Source organism: Dendrobates tinctorius, unplaced genomic scaffold (genome assembly GCF_039654945.1).
Source record: "Dendrobates tinctorius isolate UK_male_01 unplaced genomic scaffold, ASM3965494v1 ptg000011l, whole genome shotgun sequence".
NCBI classification, from domain to species: Eukaryota; Metazoa; Chordata; class Amphibia; order Anura; family Dendrobatidae; genus Dendrobates; species Dendrobates tinctorius.
The window spans coordinates 122,747,764-122,769,434 of NW_027361679.1; the positions used below are offsets into that span (position 1 = coordinate 122,747,764).

Sequence of the window (21,671 nt, forward strand, 5' to 3'; positions counted from 1 at the left end):
TGCTTCATTAAGACTGTCATGTGCAACGTCAGACATGATCAACCCATAAGTAGAACCAATGTTATTTAAAAAAAAATAAATAAATAAATGCACAGAGGCTCTAACTTAACCATTTTATAAAGTTAAAAACTACATCCATATGGGTTATTCGCTACGCACTTTTCCTTTTCAGCAAGTTTTTCTCGCGCTTCCTTTTGCTTGAAGGGAAATGTTTCAGAATCAGAGACTTGAACACCCCTCTGAAGAGTTAAAAATAAGACATATTACTACACATGCAGCTAAAATGTGCAATACACATACATACAGGTCAGTGCTTCTGTACTCACTCAGCAGCTGACACAAAGCGGTCCAGATGACCATCATTTTCATCCATAACTTCTCGTGTCCGAGCTTCCCCAGTAGATTGCAAACCAATAACAACACACTGCAGGAGAAAAAAACAAAACCACTTTCTGCAACAGTGTAACATTCTCACAAATAATCTTATTAAAAAGGAACCTGTCACAAGGAAAAACGCTATTAACCTGCAGATATGGCGATAATCTGCAGGTTAATAGCGTTACTAACCTGCCCTACGCCTGCACGTAGCCGAACATGGCCGGAAGAAAATTTACTTTATTACCCCTGGCAGTGTTCTCGCTTCAGTCACCGCTGTGAGAATACACAGCAGAAGCTATAACCGCACCCCAGACTGACAGCCGGCCCTAATATCGTGGGCGCGGTTATAGTCACCCCTTTGTATGCCGATGCTGCCCCCCGACATTACCCCGGCCCTGATGGACACAGGTTCTGCACTGGGGCCAACTGTCATCAGGGCCGGGGTGCGGTTACACCCTCCGTTCTGTATACTAAGACTGATGAATGAAAAAGCACCATCCCTGTGACTGAAACCCAAACGCTGCTGGGGAGAATAAGGTCATTTTTCTCTTCACAGTGTTAGGCTACGTGCAGGCACCAGCCATCTATAATAACGCTGTTAAACAGCAGATTAACAGCTTTTTTTTTTTTCTGGTGACAGGTTCATTTGAGAGGATTTTTCCCAAAATCATAACGTGGTCTCGGTTTTCTGTACATACAGAATTAATCATGTGTGCCACTACAACCCATTTCAATCCTGCACCGATTTGCATATATCACCCCTTAATGAGGACCCTCCAGGGCAATTTTTGCCCTAATGCTCTTGATCCAACATGCAGATGCAACTATTGACCCGGTGTAAGAAAACATCTGACAGCTCAGCTATACTGAAAATCCTACTGATACCATTAGCATATGCACCTAATGAGTCCAATTGAAGAAAAACAGATGCACCTATGACCCTGTCCAATAAAACTTCCCCCAAGCTCACTAATGGCATCCTCACTGCCCTCACAGCCATGGTGTAACACAGCTCAGCTATTTTATGCCAAGCTCTGCTATGCATGCAGCAGAGAGCATGAAGATCTCCATGGACCACCAATGAAATGTGAAGTATACAAATAGTAATGTAATAGCCATATAGCGAGTCACAGTTACTACATTCCATACTATCATTGGTAACCTCATTAATGTAAAGAAAAATTGCTCATGAAGAGAAGATCTGAAGCACTGAGAAAAAGCAACGCGCTGCTGGGAAAGGTAGTTTTAAGAGAAAGAATAGGACCACCCATTCAACTTTGTGAAGCTGCACAGAAGGGAAGATGGAGATGGAAAAAGAAAAAAAAAAAAAAAGACACATGTACAAGAAAACATTTTGTTGGTTGGCTTGTATGGCATCTTAATAATCATGCACATGCTATGCTTCACCATTGCGAGAATTATGCTTTGTAACTACCATAGGCAGCATTTGATAAACTAACTTCATTACTATTATATGCCATAAAGCGAGTTAGATCTCATAATCGTCTTTCTTTTCAAAGCCCAGCTAATAAATATAAGGAAAAGGACAACATGTGCTTAAAGCAAGTGTGGTGTTCTTTTATATAGATGATCACAGATGAACAACCAGCAGAATATCAATCAGTTAAATGCCTATATCATTCCCAGCAGGCAACAAAGCAGAAACAATACAGCTTTGTCATTTCTGAGAACAGGGTTTTTTTGGGTTTGTCAGTCACTATCACCTCCTCTAAATAAGTAGACCATTGTAAAGCTTAAATGTAGAAATGATGTAAACTGAAAATGGTGTAGTGTCATTTCATCTTCTACTGACCGCAGGATACAAAACAGGACAGAAAAGCTGCAGGCAAGAAAAAGGATCGATCTGTTACGGGGAGTGACATACACACTGTTAGTCACACGGTCACCCCACATCTGATGAAACTTAAGGGATTCTTCATTTCTACTGCCGTGTTTCCCCACACATAAGACAGGGCCTTTTATTGCTCTGAAAGATGGGTTAGGGCTTATTTTCAGAGGATGCCTTATTTTTTTCCCATTGAACAACAATCCATATTTATTCTTACAAGGAAAAAAAAGTTCTAATTTATTAAAGTATAATAATTCTTGTCAACATACATACACATGTATATACACACACACACAATGCTTATACGGTACATACCTGGCTGACTCCAGTTCACCTAGGCTCCCACAGTTAAAGGGAACCTGCGTCTGATTAATGGGGTTAATCTGCAGGTTAATAAGTGCTACTAACCTGCCCAGCCCGCACTCAGCCGAACGCTCCAGGGAGAAAATTAACTTTATTCTCCCAGCCAGCATTCGGTTCCTGTAATGGGGTCGGCACCAGCGCAGGTTCAGACCCACTTTGAAAATACAGAGAGTGGCTATAGTGCCCCAGCACGGACTGACAGGTTCTGCATTGGGGTCGGCTGTCAGTCAGTGATGGGAGTGCGGATATAGCAGCAGCTCTGTATACTTAAGTGTGACAACTGAACCCGAAACCCTGTTAGGGGAATGCAGTCCATTTTCTCCCCGAAGCTTTCAACTAAGTGCGGGCACCAGGCATGTTAATAAAAGAGAGCGTGGCGGATCTGGGAAACTGCCCAGTTTGCAACTCCATCCCACAACGCCGGCCCTGGCAGTAACTATGGCTTATTTTTGGAGTAGGTCTTATATATCAGGCATACGCCAATAATCCTATAAAATCATGCCAAGCTTATTTACAGGGTAGGTACTATTTTCGGGAAAACACTGTACATAAACAAGAATATGAACAGGCTACGACTATGTAAATTACATTTCTGCAACTTGATTTTGTATATGAAATATGTAAATGTTAATGTACATGTAAGAGGCAGGTATAGAGTTCTACATTCTTAAAGATTTTGTACTTTGATTTTTAGGAAGTGTTGTGGGCCTAAAGCTCTGCTTTATGCAGACTTTCAGCCACATTGTTATTTCTAAAAAGTTATACTTTAATGCAAGATTGCATAAGGGTTGCCATTACGTGTTTTAAAAGTGCTGTGCGGCATTCTTTTAACTGGGTCAGATGTCTACTTTTAAAGTTTATATGGCTCTTATTTTATTTCAAGAAAGTGAAAAAATTACATGAACAAACCAGATTTGAATGAAAATACCTATATAGAGGACCTGTCGTCAAATGTTTCATGTTGAACTGGACACATGATTTTATAGGTGCTGCAGAGCAGAATAAAACATTTTTGCTTTAATTGTGCCTCTCCGTTGCGGAGACATTGGTGACAAAAGCATTTGGCGCTTAAAACAGTTATTTTTTTCCACGTTTAAGAGGGCATTACCAGACAGATTTGACCAATCATAAGTAGACAGCACAAACTGGGGGGAAAAAAAGAACACACATCCACAATAGCATTGGACAAAATCTGCTCTCCTCACTGCAGTGTGATGACATGTGCTGGAAAACAGCAGAGCTGAGTGTGATTACCCAACAGCTTTCAGCTCTCTGCAAGTCCCATTCCAAAACACGCCTTGTAGCTCTCCTATCAAAGTGCTTCATTCTGCCAATAACAAGCAGACATGCACATGCAAAAGGGATAAAAAAAAACACCAAAATATCTTAGAACAGGTTGGGTGTGAGATATGATACAACATTCAGTGTGGGGGGAGGGACAGCACAGCAGAGTTGGCAGCACTACACTTGCTTTGGCAATGGTTATGTAGATTTGGTTCAGCCAATAAAGCTCATGTGAATTTGAGAAGAGAGTTACTAGAGGTGTTTGTAATGAGACTCCACTCTGCAGCACTGCCCCTCCCCCACACCAAGAAAGCTGTTAATCAGGCTATGTGCGGATTAGCCTGAGGTTTTGCCCTGCGGTTTCACACCTCATAATGATAAGGGGTGAAACCGCACAAAGAATTGACATGCTGCGGATTGTAACCCGCGGAAAAATCCGCAGCATGTGCACAGCGTTTTATTTTTCCCCATAGGAAATAAAGGTACTGTACAACGCAGCAGAATCTGCTGCGGACCCGCAGAGCCGGATCCGCAGCAGAATCCGCAGTGTGTGCACATACCCTCACACTCAGCTCTGCTGTGCTCCAGCACGTCATCACACTGCAGTGAACAGAGCAGATGGTTTGTCAATGACATTATGTGGATGTTGCCTTTTTTCCCCAGTGGATTGTTACCTGCTTATGATTGGTCAGCATTAAAAAGAGGAAGCAGCATATGCCCCCGTTAAATCTCTCTGGTAATGTTCACTTGGACTTAAAAATTAACTGATTAGGTGCCAAATACTTTGATCGCTAAAATCTCCACAACAGAGAAGTAAAATTTAAATTAAAAAAAAGGATCTGTCTAATTCTATTACAGCATGTGTCCAGTCAACATGAAAAATGTGGTGAAAGGACCTCCTTGCCAATAGCTTACATGAGATTTTATTGTACAGGGTTACCTAAAGACAGCAACAAGAACTTATTTTTACAGTAAGGATGAAGTAACTGTAGGAGACATTTTTCCAGTATTGAAAAAAAAAATAAAAATAAAAAGCTTAACAGAAGTAACAAGCTTCCCTGCAACTCATACTTATGACCCTTTAAGTCACTCTTTGTGCACACTTTTACTCACTTTTCCTTTGGACAACTCCTGGTTAGCCAAGGCTACTAGCCGCTGTACTTTAGCAGCAATACATAGGTACTTAAAAAATCGTTGATGTGCTGACCAAAATTGACCCCACAGAGATTTCCGAGAGTCCAAGCCAATCCAATCAGCTGCAGTCTGGAAGATTGTCAGTGCTTCGGCCCACTAGAAGGAGAAAAAGAGAGAATTAGAGTGCATGGTAGAAATTACCAACTTTGTCATCCAAAAAGCAGAGCAAAAAAAAAAAAAAAAGTCTGTCATCCCTAAAACATTAAACTACAATTATATAAAGGAATTACAATATTTTTGGGACTATAAGATGCACTTTTTTCCCCAAAACATTTTGGTGGAAACAGGGGTTCATCTTATAGTCCGGATGCACTTACCAGGCTGGTGAATGGCAGTTTTGGAGATGCTCGGGAGACAAGATCTTGGTGCAGAGCTCTCATTTTGTGCATGCGCCGCCTCTGGAGGCCACCGCATTACAGCAATGAAGTGCGAGGGGCACCGGGCTTTCACAAAATGTCAGCGGAGCCCCGACACCACCGTGCATCGCAGAAACTGCTGCGCACAACCCTGGGATGGATGTGTGGGGTCTCCGGACTTTCACAAAATGACGGCAGAGCCCCCGCACCACCGAACCTGCCTGGGATGAGCCAGATCATTGCTAGACCACCGAACACCTCCTGTGACCCCGCTCCACCAGTGCTCCCAATCACACCCTACCCCCTGGTAAGCTGAATTCGGACTGTAAGACAGACACTCATAGGAGATATTAATTTTTTTTTGTTCTGAAAATTTGGGGTGCGTCTTATTGTCCAATGCGTCTTATAGTCCGAAAAGTACAGTTAACACCTATGAAAATGAAATCTGCAATTTCAATTGCAGTTTTTTAGTGGCTGAGGAAAAAAGTGTTTTCTTTTATCTGCAAGTATGCGCTCTCATTCCTAGCTCATGCCTGCGGCTACTCTTGCCACATACCCGTATGCATCTGTATAGCGAATGGCAGCTGCACACAAGAACCAGGTATGACACTGTGTGAGCACTGCTGGGCTCCTGAAGTGCCAGTGCACACAAGAAGGGCAGAAAATTGGGTCCAGGCAATGCTCGCTGTGGGCAAGTGAGAACTGGCAATTAGAATAAGAAGTGTTCAAAATGTAAACTAAGAGGTTGTAACAGTGTGCGAAGACCTTGGCCATGCCAAGGGTGCACGGCAACGCCCTCATCTGTATATGAATTAAGCAGTTTTTTTCAGCCATTAAAACATTAAAATCTATGCGGCTGGCACGACTTTCATAGTGGTCAAGTCCCCTATATAGCAGTAAAAGAAGTTTAGAGGGTGAGAGACTTCCTATAAAATGGCATTAAACTTTCTGAGCTCCAGGGGTGAGCACATTGGTTGGTTAGCCAAAGATCTGACAAGTTAATGAAGGATCTGCTTTCAATGGCTTTAGTGAGGAACCGTTAACAAATGCCAGATAAAATAAACTAATATTACAAAAAATGTAATTTCTCCTCTTTCCTACCAGCTGTGCCGCTCGGTTGTACATCTCTTTGAAAGACTCATCCAGGGGAATTTCCTCAATCCGAAAATTGACTCCAGTAAAACTGAGCTGCCTTGCAATGTACATACCGCTCAGCTTCATATCCATGGCAACAATCTCCATGGCCCCTACACCCCTGTATAAGAAATTATAAGAGAGACAAGTTTAGGTATATATGATGAGAAGTACAGAGAAAACAACTTCAGAAGACATTAAAGGGAATGTCTCATGTATTTAAACTTCAATTTCACTAAATTAAAACAAAGCAAAATAGTGTATTAATTCCATTTTTGTTTTAAAGGAAATCTATAAGCACGTTTTTTTGCTATGTAATCTGAAAACCGCATGCTGTAGGGGTTAAAACACAGATCTCAGCGATGCCTTTCAAGCTCCTCTCTCATCAAGCTCCTCTCTCATCAAGCTCTTGCAATGACTGTTTTAGCACCAAGAGGCTTATCCCAGTGCCTGGTAGACCAACTCCGCCCCCTCCTGTGATAAGCAGCTGACAGCCTGGTGTGGGCGGGGTTAGCATCATCAGCTCTGCTGCATGTTAAATCTAAAAGTTCTAATTATGTTAAAACAGCTGCACAAAGTCATACATCGTTGGATTCAGGGTCTCTTTGCCTACATCACGCTGCTCTCACATGAGGTAGCAAAAACCTGCAGACAGATTCCCTTTAAAAGATGTAGCTACTTGCTATTTCTGAGAAATTCCTTTAGGAGTCTACTTTTGAGACAAATACTTCCTGCATGTCTGTATATTAAAAGAAAATGAAAAAAAAAAAAAAAAAATCAGGTGATGTGTGCATTATGAACTTATGACAGCTGCAAGTTAACGGTGAGAGAAATGTCAATCAGCTATAAGGTTATCGGTAAATTATGCCATGCAGCCATATTTCTCTAGATGTCATGGGAGACACATACAGAGCTTTAGATCTATTGGGCTGTAATCCTGCATAATCTAGAAGTTCAGTACACACTATGATGGAGAAATTGTTTCCTGCCTTTTGCTGAATCTGTCCCAACCTATAAAGCAAATCCAACAAATGAACTGCAGAAAATCAACCACATAATGAAATGGACATTTCACGTTTTTTCCTATTTATTGCTACATAAAGGAAAACAAAGTCGGGTTAATTAAAAAAAAAAATATGGAAATATTATTCAATTTCTGATGATACATTCCCTTTAATGTTCATTAAGCAATTACAGTGGGACAAATGTCCTTTCATTTAGGCCCTTAAAGATTTGACCACTGTGTACCTCTTTTCAATTGCGTGCAAGAACTCCTCAAAAGTGCTGAAAGACGTGCCTTCTCCCCAGATACCCAGCCGACTCATATAGATCATGTTCTTAGGCTCAGATGCACCTGTGACACAGTGATAAGAAAATTGAAGCTAGACTGTGAAAAAGTTAAATTTTATAAAACCGTGGACAGTACACCAGAAGAATGAAGAGTAATGCTAAGTCTGCACCAGGCACTGAGAATGTAAACTCACCAGTGGCACTGGCATACACAACACGTGCCAAAGGCAAATTGTTCTGCAGCTCTAAAACGGCACGGCCCATTTTAGTACAGGAGGCATTTTTGGCTTTGTGACATTCATCAAACACAATCTGTAAAGGAGGGTCAAGGAAACAACTGGTAGAACAGCAGTGCAACATTGTAAAGTGCATAACATCATCCAACCCATTTCGACGGATTCTTACACACAATGCACAAACCATTAAAACCAGTGCAAAATGTTCTAATTAAATATTAATGGATCCTGCAGGGTGGCACAATTAAAACCTGGGAGTTTCATAACAAGCAAAGCTGTGGGCAAGGATAGGTAGAACCTGCTTAAATGTATTGAAATTGATGGTACATATATGCATATATAAATGTATTAGAAGGAGACACATATATAGAATATAGAAAATAGCAATTATTTTGAAATAAGGATACGACTCCGTTAAAGTTTTCTCCACACCACTGTATGATCTGTTTAATACGAGTTCGATGTTGACCTCCAGCTTGACTTTCTCCAATGAGTGCGGAATAGGTGGCGAAAAGTACCCCCTCAGATGCAGAGGTGTCTCCATATTTTATCTGTGAAAATACCCAGAGACGTTGCAATGCCAGACAGATAACAATGGTGTTGAATAAGTGCGATGACAATCTATGCTAAAAAAAGGTTGTAAAGTCAGACCAAAAACAGAGGACCAGTAAATGGAATCTGAAACGCTACGTTCCCACATCCTTGACTAACTCCATAACGACCAAGCATTGTAAATTTACGATGGTTACTCCTGGGCTTTAATCTTCCACTATAGTAAGTTTATGGTGTGGGGTTAAAGCTCCCGCAGTCTAATAGGAGCATGTCCGGTCTCCTGGCCAGTCATTTAGTATCGCTTCTGTCTTCCATTTCACCAGCTACATAGTGAACAATCAGTACCATGTAAGGTACAGAAGCACAGGAACTAACAAGGTTTATGGAAAACTTGGCAATTGGTTAAAAAAAAAAAAAAAAGCCTTTTCTTCCTCATAATGTAACAAAAAAAAACTTAACATAATACATATCCACAAGACCGTAATAAACTGAAGAATTCAGGTTATATCATGTGAAACGTAAGAAGTAAATAAGTCTTGAAAAAGATTTTAAAAAAATAATTTAAGAAAATATATTTTTGTTTCAGGTATATGTATACACACCGTATTTTCCGGATTATAAGACGCACTTTTGTTACCCCAAATTTTGGGGGAAGTGGGGGGTGCATCTTATAATGCGAATCTGTGTGCTGCTGTGCTATAGAGTGGGGGGGGGTGGCTCTGGCGTGGTGTCAGGGGCTGGGGTGGGCTGGCTGCGGACTGCAGAACTGCAGAGACAGCAGGAGGTCCTGTGCTCCCGCTCATTAGGCTCATGTAATATTCACTGCATCCGCTGTCCATCACCTCGGTGCTGAAGCCGCGACGACTTGGTAGACAGGGGAGCGGTGCATATTACATGTGCCTGCACTCTATACCCCCCCCCCCCCCCCCCCCCCCCGCCGCCGCCGCCCCGTCACTATAGTCACCTACCGATGATTGCACCTGCTACCAGCTCCCTCCGTGACTTTCCTGTGTCTGCTGAGATCCTCCTCCTGCAGGGCGCGTGGCAGCAGCTGCTTATTCAGGCAGTTCATCGCTTCAGGACCTTCCATGATGTGACCAATAGGACCTGCGGTCACGTGATTCCCAGTTTGCACTGCGAGTCACATGACCGCAGGTCCCTATTGGTCACATCATGGAAGGTCCTGTAGCTACAATGACCTGCCTGAATGAGCAGCAGCTGCGCGCACCCTGCAGAAGGAGGATCTCAGCAGACACAGGAAAGCCACGGGGGTAGCCATCATCAGAAGGTGAGTTAACTGTTTATTATTTTATCATGTGCTTGCCAGCACGGCGGAAATATAGGGACGGGGGCCATGTGTGACAGCAGGGGGGAATATAGGGACGGGGGGGGACAATGTGTGCCAGCAGGGGGGAAATATATGAATGAGTGGCCATGTGTGCCAGCAAGGGGGAATATAGGGACGGAAGGGGACAATGTGTGCCAGCAGGGGGGAATATAGGGACGGAGGGGGACAATGTGTGCCAGCAGGGGGGGGAATATAGGGACGGGGGGGCCGTGTGAATGCCTGCAGGGGGGAATATAGGGACTTGGGGCCTGTGTGCGTGCCAGCAGGGAGGCACATAGAGAGGCGGGGCCATGTGCGTGCCAGCAGGGGGCATATAGAGAGAGGGGGGCCATGTGAGTGCCAGCAGGGGGGAATATAGTGACCGGGGGGGCCATATCCAGGATGGGATGGGGGGGGGGGCTATGTGCCAGCACAATGTGCCAGGATGGGGGTTATATACGTATATGATTTGAAAGACGGACACTGGCATTATAAGACATCTCCATTTAACAGAAAAAAAAATTTTATTCTATTTTTCTTCACCAAATTTGAGGGTGCGTCTTATAATCAGGTGCGTCTTATAAAGCGAAAAATACGGCATATATTACACATTACCCCAAAACAGCACTAAAAAGTAATACAATTTGTCCCACACAAAGAAAACCAGTCTCAAGCAGTTATAAAATAAAAAGTCCCTTTCTGCCCATGTTGGGGTTAATAACGAGGGACCCACATGCATTGCTAATTTACAGGAAACGGGTCCCAGTGGTCAGACACTTACTGATCAGACCTTTATGGCTTTTCCACAAGTGTAGTTCATCTGAAAATCACTTTAACAAATGGAGGGCCAAACAGCAAAAACTAGTTGCTGCCAGCATCTTGTGTATTCAAAAGCACTTTAAGTTTTCAGAAAATCATCTCTTCACGTACCTTTTTTATTGGGGGCCCCGCAGCAAGTAGCATCTCTACCAATATAATATCTAAACCAAGATCTTAAAGACCCGATTGTGGGCAGTATTTGATTGTTCACGTGCCATACAGCTGAGTATTTAAGAGCTGGGCTGTTTGCCTAATGTACAGAACTGAAAGCAGTGGGAATGCCAGACAGGCCTACCTTACTAAGAGCATGCACGGGGACACAGCTGGCCTCGATGTCTCTCAAGTCTCGCTCTGCATCACAGCGCAGGTCATTGGATACACTAAACCTGTGGTGGGAAAAGAGGATTTCACTCTTGGTTCGTTAACAATTGAACAACCTTGCAATATATTGGACAGATGAGGTAGTTGTGACTATATGCAAAGGGAGTGGAACTCTGCCTATAAAAAGCCATCTTTAAGTTAATAAATGCTACTTTAGAATAATAAATTAATTACTCTCTCTATTTAGAAACAAAAAGGGTAATCTATAACGTGAATGGTATCCGCACCGTCCTGGTGTGCTGCAATGTCCTGTGGCATAATACTGTACATCTTTCCTGCTAGGATATGGGAACTGTGGGTTCAGCATCAGCAGTCCCTCTCCACCACCTCCCAGTTATTTATTTGTCCCCGCTTGTGCAAAAGGCCATTTTCATTTACTACACTGATTACATTTCCTCAACAGGAAGAATATCTGCTGCTGAAGAATAGTATATTCCTCCAGCAATAGTAATGTTGCTACGGTCTAAAGGGCTGTGCCAAATCCACTAAAGTGGAAGCTGCTCTTTGTTACTATGCAGGGTAGTCAAACTATTGGGGCCTTTGGACAATAGCCACCTGACCGAGTCAACCCTACTGACGGATGCGGAGACTGAGTGTACCAACCTGCCTTACTGCTCCCCTATTTCACAAGCTGCATGATTACATCAGCTCAAAGAATTCATTTTACAGACTTTTATCATTACCTTGTATCCAGTAGACTGTGTCAATAGTTCCCTTAGGCACGGCAGCGTTGAGCATCTCCATCATAACCTCAAATTGCTGCATGTATTTAACATACCATGAAGAAGGTTTGGTAACCGTCAAATTGTAAATGTCAGGACACTTAATTCTGGCAGCTCTGCCAAATTCTACTATTTTGGGGCATCTTCAAGGCAATTGTGGTTTGAAATGCAGAGGTTTCCTTTGTTTTAATAATTGAGGAAACCAGCAGCAAAGACTAAAGGGCCTTTTACACATAGCGATATCGCTAAAGCGTCATTGATTTTGTGACGCATTTAATACTTACCTCAACCGGGCCCCCGCGCTGGATATCGCCGATCGCGCGAGAATGTCCTGGGCCGTTTTCTTCTCGCTGGAGCCGACGAGCGACGCAGGTGGAAGACGTCATCATCGCTGGCGTTTGACAGGTAAGTAACGACCGCCGAGCATCGCTGCGTCGCTGGTGAGATCTGCCTGTGTGGCAGCTCACTATCGACCATTTAGCGATGCACCAGCGATCCTGACCAGGTCGTATCTGTCGGGATCGCTGGTGCATCGCTAAATGTAACGGGACCTTAACAATCTACAATTATGTCCCCTAACCAAATTTCTGTAGTTCACTTTATATGAGCCAAAATATTAAAGCTTCATTGTCAATGTAAACCATTAGTCTGCTGTCAGACTCATTCAGAGGTCCATTTTTCACGTACAAGTTGTACCCATGAATTCTCATGGTTTGTGTCACAAATCAAAATTTTCCATAAAAGTCTATAGGTCCAGGAAAATCACAGCTAGTACTTATAGTTTCAAAGACAGACTTACCAAAGAGCTTTTTTCCTGCCCTTTAAGAAGTTTTCTAATATGATTCCAGAAACAGTCCGTCCCTTTCCTACACCAGCTCCATCTCCAATCAGAAATCCAGCTCGTTGGCCACTGGGAAGGACCACTTCATGTTGCTTTAAGAGAACGGAACAGAAAAATGTATAACTAACTTCTTCTGAAACAAGTTTTATGCTCTGGCAATATGATTCTGACACACACCTGACAAGCGTACACTATGGCTTCAAGCTGTAAAGCAGACAAAAGTCCTTTTTCAACAATAGACCTAGGAAGGGAAAGAGTATAGGTGACGTCTGGTGGGGGAACGCTGGAGAGGGTGCTGGTCTCCACTACTCGGTCAGGGTGCTGGATACCTAGTTTGGCTACACACAAGATGACAGAATATCAGTAACAAATAATATAGTTAGTAGTAAAAATTCACATAGGTTAATTGGCCTTTTGTACAAGAAATTACATTTAGAAGGCATATAATCTGCATAGGTCTCCGTGTGCCCCAGCTCCTCAGCATCTTCATCGTCATCATCCTCTTCTTCTACTAAGGGATTTGATTGCTGTTTAAAATAAAGAGCATAAAAAGGAATTTATCTTCAGGATACCAACTATATGGAGCAACAATGGGTCTAATGCTAGCGTTTCCATCTCACCCGTTGCTGCACTGATGGAGTATTAATTATGGCATGCAGGTCCTCAAGTCTGTCAAAGTTTAGAAATGGGCGACTGGAAGAAAGAAGCTAACCAAAGAAGAGAGAGAAGCAATAAGTAAACAGGAAACACTAACTTTGTGTAATTACTATTACTGCAAATATTTAACTAAATAAATCAAGTGAAAAGGAACTTGTCAAGCAATGCGTGCAAACCGCAGCCAGGTATATTTTCGGAAATGCTCTGACGATCCGGCCAGGGACCATACACTGGAGACCAAACCAGTCCAGTTCTGCCCTCTTCCCAGTGCCGCTGCAGGTGATGGACAGGTCTCTCCCTCATGTGTCAATAGGGAAGACCTACCAATCACCTCCAGCACCGCTGGGAAGAGCCAATCTTCAAAGCATATTTTCTCTGACGGAGCATTATAAAGAATATACCTGCTGCAATCATGTAGCCAGGTTGTAATTCATGCCGCCCGAGGCTTGGGCAGCATGAATCGCCTGAAATGTTCCTCCAATATACAAGGAACAGAGCCTATACTAGAATTAACACAACATATCAACAAGTTTCCAAAATGGCAACTCGATAGCATAACTGTTAACATGAAATACAAGGTTAATAGTGGATTAAAGGGAATCTGTCAGGCTGTGTGCACACGCTGCGGATTTTGCTGCGGTTCCGCAGCGGTTTTGGCCGCTGCGGACCCGCAGCAGTTTCTGCTGCGGTGTACAGTACAATGATTCCCTATGGGAATCAAAAACCGCAGTGCAGACGGTGCGGAATTTTCCGCGCGGATTATCTGCGGTTTTCAATCCGCAGAAAGAATTGACATGTCAATTCTTTCTGCGGATTCTCCTGCGGTTTGCCATCTCCTCCATTGAGGAGATGAAAAACCGCAGGGCAAAACCGCAGAGCAATCCGCAGGTAAAACCGCAGGTCTTTTGACCTGCAGTTTCACCTGCGGATTGTACAAAATCCGCGCGGATGAATCCGCACCTTTTCCGCAGCGTGTGCACACAGCCTCAGCAGGTTTTTGCTATGTAATCTGAGGACAGCAGGAGATAGAGACTGAAACACAGAATTCTGGGATGCGTCACTTGTCAAACTGTGTGCTTTTGTTTACTAAGTGTGAAGGATTTATCACAAAGATTACAGAAGTTATCCACTTTTTGGACAACTTCTTATATCCCTTGCTTGGTTGCCATAAAAAAAAAAAAAAATACACCTATACTCACTATGCCAGCGACGTTCTCTCAGAGTCAGCACTCGCTCTCCCGCTCATGCAATGCTGTGACATGTGACGCCGGCACCCAAACAGCGATGGCGTCACTGTCTCCGCCTTCGGACAAACTGAACATGAAGAGGAAGTCTGGGATTATGTTCAATTTGTCCGAAGGTGGGGGACAAGGACGCCATTGCTGATTGGGCGCCCACGTCACAACATCGCACGAGAGCGAGTGCCGACACAGCGGTAACGGTACCGGCACGAGTGGCGAGTATAGGCTTTATTATATTATTGAGGCCAAACATTTTGATCAAGAAGGAGTTGTCCTAGTAGTGGACAATCCCTTCAAATTAAAGGATTAGTTTGACTTTGCCCCCTCCTGTGATAAGCACCTCACTGTCCATGAACATGGTATATACAGAGCTTGGTGTGAGTGGGGTCAGCTTTCTCAGCTCTGCTTTATTCTAAAATCGCTGACTGAATCAAAACGGCTGCACCAAGTAATCTAAGTGATACATTGTTGGACTCTGGGTTTCTTTGCCTACATCAGGCTGCTCTCAGGTGAGGGAGCAAAATCCTGATGACAGATTCCCCTTAACATAAGGCCTACAGTTAGAGCCACAGACTGGAAAACGATCCCCATGCTATTCACAGGAAGTGGCCACAGCGGGAAGGAGGGTTCATATCACTAAAATGAATCACATTTCTAGATGGTGAAGAACATCTTCACCGTTTATCAAATGCTAAAAAAAAAAGAAGATGAGCACAATATTACAGTGAAGTGTGATAAGACTAAGCCGGATTTATTATTAGATTTGCGCCTGTTTTACAGTTTTGTGAGCACCATATTAATCTTCCCATTTGCGCTTATTTTTATTATCAGATCGTTTTTTATTCAATACTTTTTCTAATATTTAATCAGCTATAAGAGGAAAAACGTACATACACAGTTCAACCCAATATAACTGGAGAATGCAATAAAGTAAATTTCCTAATAACTACTAGTGCACACTTAAGTATATACACCCAGCCAGGTATATCATCATATATCCATGGGGTCCTAAAGCCCAGAGAACGAAAGCAAATTAAACTGCGTTGTCGATGTGAGACACTAGCGTGAATGCAGAGGAGCAAGATTAGGGCATATTGTCGGGCCCCTCATAGGAAGCCTGGTAGTGGTAAGCCCCCGTCACACACAGCGATCTCGCTAGCGAGATCGCAGCTGAGTCACAAGTTTTGTGACGCAACAGCGATCTCACCAGCGAGATCGCTATGTGTGACACTTCTCAGCGACCGGCCCCCCTGCTGGGCATCACTGATCCTTGTTGAAACGTCTGGACATTTTTAGGTTCGCTGGTCTCCCGCTGGCCAGCATGCATCGCTGCGTGTGACAGGCGGGAGACCAGCGATCATGACAGCCTAGTAGAAATACATGTTGTCACGCTGAGGGGGCAGGAGAATCGACGGCCAGACCGAAGACTGCAATGCGACCCTCGAGTAATACAGCCGTCTGACTGCGCCCTAAATGTCTTACTTCGATGATCATCATTATGGCAACATGTTTTTAATGCTTTGTGTGCACTGATTTATATTGGCTTGTACATCTTGCTTACAGCACAGACATACTGGTCGCATGGTGTGAAATTGATTTCTGATGTTTTCAGCAAGTGAACATGCTCATTTTTCTATGTTACCATCAGTGTATGTTCATTACGGTTATGCAGTGCATGGATTTATCTTGTAGAGTACCCCGTTTATTGTGATTGTGAGGATAGGCGTTAGTCTCATCATGGACACAGCGAATATGTCTATGTGGTCTACTGGCTTTTTACAGGTTTTTAATACTTTTGTTTTGCTTTGTCCCCATGTTATAATAAAAGGTTATTTCTTAATCTGGTGAACCCACCACGTTCATACTTCTTTCTCTTGTATTGTTGGTATTTTTCTAAGTATGCATTTTGGCTGATCCCAATTTATTAGGTAGTGCCCTCAGAAGATTCTTTTTTGCGCTAAAACATTGCAAAAACAAACTTTTTGCGTACTTTGAGTAAAGATCATGGTGCAAAAAAAAAACAGTGATTTAAGAAAAATGTATGAATTCTCATACAAAGACCATGATATATAGGAATGCAGTAGTGTCAAACACAATTAGAAACAACATCTTCATAAGGTCAGACATCCTTTGGCTGGAATATATAACTGCACACAGGTAAAAGCCCATCTACTGTAGCATGGATTGTGTAAGAGTAGGAAAAGTAGCAGACGCTACTCACCGATGTAGTGCTGGTGTCCTGTGGCATAATATCCCATATTGTCCGGACATTGTCGAGACTGTCGTTAGGCGGGAAATCATGGGTGTCCTTGATATCAGATAGAGAGTCCGGGGAAGAAAGGATGGAGTGGTTGGATAACTCATTAAAATATGGAGGAGGGTCCTTTCAGGGAAAAAAAGATAGGATAGTTAATAGGTGCAAAAAACAAATAAAATGCAACAACAACTCCAATTCATAAATTACTTCCATTTCAGAACTGATGCCAAGTAAGCAGACATTTTTCTGCATTAATTGTCAGAAAATGCCATCATAAACACTTCAAGACAGTTTACGAGGACAGCTCCAGATAGCTGTGGTAATCCAGACACTTCACTCCCAAAGAGCACAAGCACCACAAAGCAATTTCCGAGACCTCCCAGGCACTACCTAGAGCAGTCTGAGCTCATCATCCTACACAAGTCTTTTATCACTTACTGCCAGCCCACATTTGCCACCTAAGGCTATGTGCACACGTTGCGGATTCTGCTGCGTTTCCGCAGCGTTTTTGGCCCTGCGGAAACGCAGCAGTTCCGCAGACAGCGTACAGTACCATGTTAGCCTACGGCATTTCAAATCCGCTGTGCTCACGCTGCGTTTTTTCCGCGGTTTACAAACCGCAGCATGTCAATTCTTTGTGCGGATTCCGCAGCAGTTTCACACCTTTAACATAGTAGAGGTGTGAAACCGCAGGGCAAAACCGCAGGCCAATCCGCAGGAAAACCGCAGGTCACTTTACCTGCAGTTTTACCTGCGGATCCGCACGGAAAAACCTGCAGGTGAATCCGCAGTGTGTGCACATAGCCTTAAGAACCTATTCTTAACCAATAAAAAATCCAATCATTGTCTTAAGAAATGCAGAGAACCAAACGAACTGGAGAAAATTCATTTATAATCTGATTGCACAGAACAATCGTGGTACATGTTGTCAGATCACGCATTTAATAAGATCAATTTAAGAGTCGACCATTTATTATCCATGCTGCTATCTGGTGTTAGGAAGGAAAGTCTGACTAGGTCAGATCACTAGAGAGGGCTAGTACACCTTGTTGGCGATATTTCTACAGGAGAAAGGCAGTGTCATTGAATCATTCGCTTGTCGTCATCTATTTTACACATAGAAAGGAAAACATGAAAAAGCTCCGAATTAGGGCCAACAATGACAAGTACCTCTAGCATTAAAGTATTGTCCCTACTACTGTAGCGATCGTACAATTTCTCAGCACGTCCGGATGGATGTTTCCAACACAGGAGAAAGTTCTCATAAGCAAATATGCTGCAAACCCAACACTTACAACACCACTCGCAGATAACAAATCCATTCCCATCAGATAATGAGGAGAGTCCTACTCCAATATAAAAGATAGTCATTGCCATATTTAATATGAAGACTCAAAACAGTCTGGGAGGGAATGGAAAAAAAACAAGGAGACTACAAAGAGAATGATAGACATTTCATATTTTTATATTATATATACACAAACCTACAAAAATTATACATACATACATATATATGTATATATATACAGTGGGGAAAAAAAGTATTTAGTCAGTCAGCAATAGTGCAAGTTCCACCATTTAAAAAGATGAGAGGCGTCTGTAATTTACATCATAGGTAGACCTCAACTATGGGAGACAAACTGAGAAAAAAAAAATCCAGAAAATCACATGGTCTGTTTTTTTTTCATTTTATTTGCATATTATGGTGGAAAATAAGTATTTGGTCAGAAACAAGCAATCAAGATTTCTGGCTCTCACAGACCTGTAACTTTTTCTTTAAGAGTCTCCTCTTTCCTCCACTCATTACCTGTAGTAATGGCACCTGTTTAAACTTGTTATCAGTATAAAAAGACACCTGTGCACACCCTCAAACAGTCTGACTCCAAACTCCACTATGGTGAAGACCAAAGAGCTGTCAAAGGACACCAGAAACAAAATTGTAGCCCTGCACCAGGCTGGGAAGACTGAATCTGCAATAGCCAACCAGCTTGGAGTGAAGAAATCAACTGTGGGAGCAATAATTAGAAAATGGAAGACATACAAGACCACTGATAATCTCCCTCGATCTGGTGCTCCACGCAAAATCCCACCCCGTGGGGTCAGAATGATCACAAGAACGGTGAGCAAAAATCCCAGAACCACGCGGGGGGACCTAGTGAATGAACTGCAGAGAGCTGGGACCAATGTAACAAGGCCTACCATAAGTAACACACTACGCCACCATGGACTCAGATCCTGCAGTGCCAGACGTGTCCCACTGCTTAAGCCTGTACATGTCCGGGCCCATCTGAAGTTTGCTAGAGAGCATTTGGATGATCCAGAGGAGTTTTGGGAGAACGTCCTATGGTCTGATGAAACCAAACTGGAACTGTTTGGTAGAAACACAACTTGTCGTGTTTGGAGGAAAAAGAATACTGAGTTGCATCCATCAAACACCATACCTACTGTAAAGCATGGTGGTGGAAACATCATGCTTTGGGGCTGTTTCTCTGCAAAGGGGCCAGGACGACTCATCCGGGTACATGAAAGAATGAATGGGGCCATGTATCGTGAGATTTTGAGTGCAAACCTCCTTCCATCAGCAAGGGCATTGAAGATGAAACGTGGCTGGGTCTTTCAACATGACAATGATCCAAAGCACACCGCCAGGGCAGCGAAGGAGTGGCTTCGTAAGAAGCATTTCAAGGTCCTGGAGTGGCCTAGCCAGTCTCCAGATCTCAACCCTATAGAAAACCTTTGGAGGGAGTTGAAAGTCCGTGTTGCCAAGCGAAAAGCCAAAAACATCACTGCTCTAGAGGAGATCTGCATGGAGGAATGGGCCAACATGCCAACAACAGTGTGTGGCAACCTTGTGAAGACTTACAGAAAACGTTTGACCTCTGTCATTGCCAACAAAGGATATATCACAAAGTATTGAGGTGAAATTTTGTTTCTGACCAAATACTTATTTTCCACCATAATATGCAAATAAAATGAAAAAAAAACAGACAATGTGATTTTCTGGATTTTTTTTTCTCAGTTTGTCTCCCATAGTTGAGGTCTACCTATGATGTAAATTACAGACGCCCCTCATCTTTTTAAGTGGTGGAACTTGCACTATTGCTGACTGACTAAATACTTTTTTTCCCCACTGTGTATATATATATATATATATATATTTAAATTCACACTGTGTGTGTGTGTGTGTGTGTGTGTGTGTGTGTGTGTGTGTGTGTGTTTGTTTGTGTACACACACATACACATGTGTGAAACTATCTAATATATAAAGCTCAATGTGTGTGTGTATGTCCGGGATTGGCATCCGCACCGTCGCAGCTACAGCCACAAAATTTGTCACAGTCCCACGTCTGGACCCCGAGAGCGTCATAGGCTATGTTGTGAGGCGAAATTTTAACCCTGCGCGTTCCAATTCACCAAACAATTTTACCCCTATCTACATGGGGAAAAAGTGTGTGTATTGGCATCTACACCGTCGTAGCTACAGCCACAAAATTTTGCACAGTCACATGGCTGCACTCCGAGAGCGTCATAGGCTATGTTGTGAGGTGAAATTTTTAACCCCGCACTTTCCAATTCACCAAACAATTTTGCCCCTATCTACATAATGGGGAAAAAGTGAAAGAAAAAGTGTTGGAGCCAAATTGACAGCTGCCAGATGTGAACAAGGGGGACTTAAAGAATGAGAGCGATGGCACCAAAGAGTATATACCATACAGTTGCTAAGGTGGGGCCCTGACATGGGATATTCACCACACACGGGGATATGAACACAGACAAAATGCGCCACACACTACCACGTGCTTCAACACATATACCACCCTCAGCAAACATTTCACCACACATACACCAACCTCGCCACATAAAAGTCGAAACTCAAAACTCGCCACACTGTCCCAGAGCTGTTTAAAAGATGAAAAATGAGCTGTGATTGGCTGCTATCAGCAACAGTTTTCTTTGTAGGCAGTTGTGGTAACTGAGGCCTATTATTCTTATCATTTCTATGGTGTTATTGTCCTTCTGTAAAGCTGGAAATAACACAATTTATTACCGTGCCAACACAGACCACCCTCTGACACAGACTGCAGGGGGAGCCCAGTATCACACAGGATAGGATTAGATACACGGCTCAGCAGTCAGTATCACACAGGATAGGATTAGATGCACGGTTTTTATGTGCAATATAATCATTATAATTTGTTATAACTAACCACAGTTGGTTACTATGCCCAGGCAACGCCGGCCTCTTCAGCTAGTAGATATATACACACGTGTGTGTGTTTGTGTAAAAAAAAAAAATTTATATATATATATATATATATATATATATATATATATATATATATATATATATATATATATATATATATATATATATATATATATATTTATTCCCAGCTAATTTGAAGATCTATGGTCAGTCGGCTTCATTTGGATCATACTGAAGGCGTGCACTTGAGTAGATGCTTGTCATTTTAGTTTCCGTGTTAGATAAAGGTGGACAATCACACCAGAGCAATATGGCAGTGAGAGAGTCACTTTAAGGACAGACTTCCACTTTTTCATTAACCATAGTCTTGTGACAGTACCTTTAGAAATAGATTGTTTGGTAAGGTGCTACAGAATCCTAACAGAGGTGACTGATCTGTAGATCTACATAGTTCTTTTGGACCATGGACTACTACAGCACTAGCGAACCTTAATGCAATGTGTGCACAGAACTCAGCTAGCTTTTAGCAACAAAAAGAAGCCAGCTGGAAGATTAAGGAAACGATCCAGTAAATGCTGCAGTG

The 21,671-nt window shown here is 42.7% G+C and overlaps 1 protein-coding gene across 1 annotated transcript in view; it reads right to left on the bottom strand.

Moving 5' to 3' along the window:
- The window catches only part of SBNO2 (strawberry notch homolog 2), a 161,058-nt gene that overhangs the window by 79,786 nt on the left and 59,601 nt on the right, over positions 1–21,671 (bottom strand). The window contains exons 5-17 of the mRNA XM_073547184.1: positions 16,846–17,007; positions 13,347–13,433; positions 13,157–13,253; positions 12,904–13,064; positions 12,685–12,818; positions 11,078–11,168; positions 8,492–8,635; positions 8,043–8,160; positions 7,807–7,912; positions 6,526–6,679; positions 4,988–5,164; positions 327–424; positions 160–239 (exon numbers count right to left, since the gene is read on the bottom strand). Of these exons, the coding sequence (XP_073403285.1) occupies positions 160–239; positions 327–424; positions 4,988–5,164; positions 6,526–6,679; positions 7,807–7,912; positions 8,043–8,160; positions 8,492–8,635; positions 11,078–11,168; positions 12,685–12,818; positions 12,904–13,064; positions 13,157–13,253; positions 13,347–13,433; positions 16,846–17,007 (1,609 nt within the window). The remainder of the gene's footprint in view (positions 1–159; positions 240–326; positions 425–4,987; positions 5,165–6,525; positions 6,680–7,806; positions 7,913–8,042; positions 8,161–8,491; positions 8,636–11,077; positions 11,169–12,684; positions 12,819–12,903; positions 13,065–13,156; positions 13,254–13,346; positions 13,434–16,845; positions 17,008–21,671) is intronic.